General features: G+C 46.9%; 1 protein-coding gene across 1 annotated transcript in view; it reads left to right on the top strand.

The window, feature by feature from the left end:
- Nucleotides 1-1,284, top strand: part of LOC116002832 (subtilisin-like protease SBT2.6) — a 5,603-nt gene extending 4,319 nt beyond the window's left edge. Inside the window, exon 9 of the mRNA XM_031242998.1 lies at nt 515-1,284. Within this exon, the coding sequence (XP_031098858.1) occupies nt 515-1,206 (692 nt within the window). The 3' untranslated portion in view covers nt 1,207-1,284. The remainder of the gene's footprint in view (nt 1-514) is intronic.
- Nucleotides 1,285-1,894: the final 610 nt, after the last annotated feature.

Consider the following 1,894-nt stretch of genomic DNA (forward strand, 5'->3'; position numbering starts at 1 on the left):
GGGGGGGGGGGGGGGGGGGGGGGGGGGGGGGGGGGGGGGGGGGGGGGGGGGGGGGGGGGGGGGGGGGGGGGGGGGGGGGGGGGGGGGGGGGGGGGGGGGGGGGGGGGGGGGGGGGGGGGGGGGGGGGGGGGGGGGGGGGGGGGGGGGAATTTCTTTAGTGTTGATGTTAGGCGCCCCTAGACCGAGGCGATTTCAGCTTTAGGCGGCTTTTAGTCAGCCGGCCAATTAGGCGCCTTAGGCAATCAACACTCAACTCGGCTAAGTGATTTTTTTTTGGCTGCTCCTCTTCTATATTCCTCCAGGTACTCAACTAATCATCTAACATATGTAGTTGATTAGTTTGGGGATTATAAAAGTCTAAAACTCAGCTCTGAGTTGAAAAAGTGGAGACGATTTATTCTGATTACTCAGCCGCTTAGGCACTGGGCGCCCCCGCACCAGGCGCCTAGCATTTTGCAACATTGTATTTCTAAAAACTGGCCTGGTTTTGTTTCATTTTCTTCAATTTCATCAGGTCAACATTTTGCTTTGGTTTCTGGAACAAGCATGGCAACACCTCACATAGCCGGCATTGCTGCTCTGATCAAAGACAGACACCCAAACTGGAAGCCTTCAGCCATTACATCTGCAATGATGACATCCGCGGATGTAACAGACCGGTTAGGCTCCCCTTTGTTAGCCCAACAAGCCTCCCAGCAGCTTTCTCCTGCAACTCCATTCGACTTTGGCTCCGGGTTTGTGAACCCCTCTCGTGCCCTCAACCCGGGGCTCGTGTTCAACACCTACTTCCAACAGTACATTCAGTTCTTGTGTGCTGTTCCAGGCGTGGACGAGAAGTCTGTGAGGCGGGTGATTGGCGTGGAATGCCCCGAGAACAAAAAATTTTGGTGCTCGGATTTGAACACCCCGAGTGTGACAATCTCTAACTTGGTGGGCTCAAGAACAGTGGTGAGAAGGGTGACTAATGTAGGTGGTGCAGATGAGAGGTACAGAGTGATTGTGAGAGAACCCCTGGGGGTGAGAGTTTCCATCATACCACAAAACTTCTTTATTAGTGCAGAGGCTTCAAGACATCTTATTATAGTGCTAAATGCAACAAAGGCTACAAATTCATACTCCTTTGGGGAGATGATTTTGCTAGGAGACAGAAGCCACATTGTCCGGGTGCCTTTTGCTGTTTATGTAAGCGCTTCTTTACAATCTTAATTCTTACTTCTATTTATACTCCGCCCTCTACTGTACTATCATCATCTTGTAGAGATCAGATCAGACTGAAGTGGAAAAATAATGTGTTAGGATCAAATGCTTACCATTACACCAAAAGTTATAGCTAATTTTTAGAAGTAGAGTGTTGGACTTGGCCTTTCATCGGCCTCCGTCCAACAATGCACAACAATTCCGATCCCCCTCTCAATATAATGTCAAACAAGTCCCCTTCCCATGTCAGTAACCGGGTCGGGGCTGTTAACTTGTCTAAATTAAGATCAGTTCTTCAACATCATTGAACATCTTTCTTCATTAAAACTCAAATGAAAGATACCTTTGGAACACAAGAAATATTTCAGTCTGAAGTAATACATAAGAAACTTCAGCGGTCTATAATAACGAGTTAGAAAAATTGGTTGAGAGAATTATCAATACGATTTATCTCAGATTATCTGGCCTAGCTCAATGTCACAAAAACGAAAATGGCGAAATATAGGGTTAATAAATGCGGTAGGTGTCAATTTTTATCGTTTTTTTTTTTTTAAATGGAATTCATGTGGAAAATACTAATTATGTTAAAATCAAACGCCTAGTAGCGAATGTGCAACTTTATGATCACTATCACATTTTAGAGAGGCAGGGTGCTTGATTTGGCCCTTTAATTTACCGACCTTCGCCCAACAATCCC

Source organism: Ipomoea triloba, chromosome 13 (assembly GCF_003576645.1).
Source record: "Ipomoea triloba cultivar NCNSP0323 chromosome 13, ASM357664v1".
NCBI lineage: Eukaryota > Viridiplantae > Streptophyta > Magnoliopsida > Solanales > Convolvulaceae > Ipomoea > Ipomoea triloba.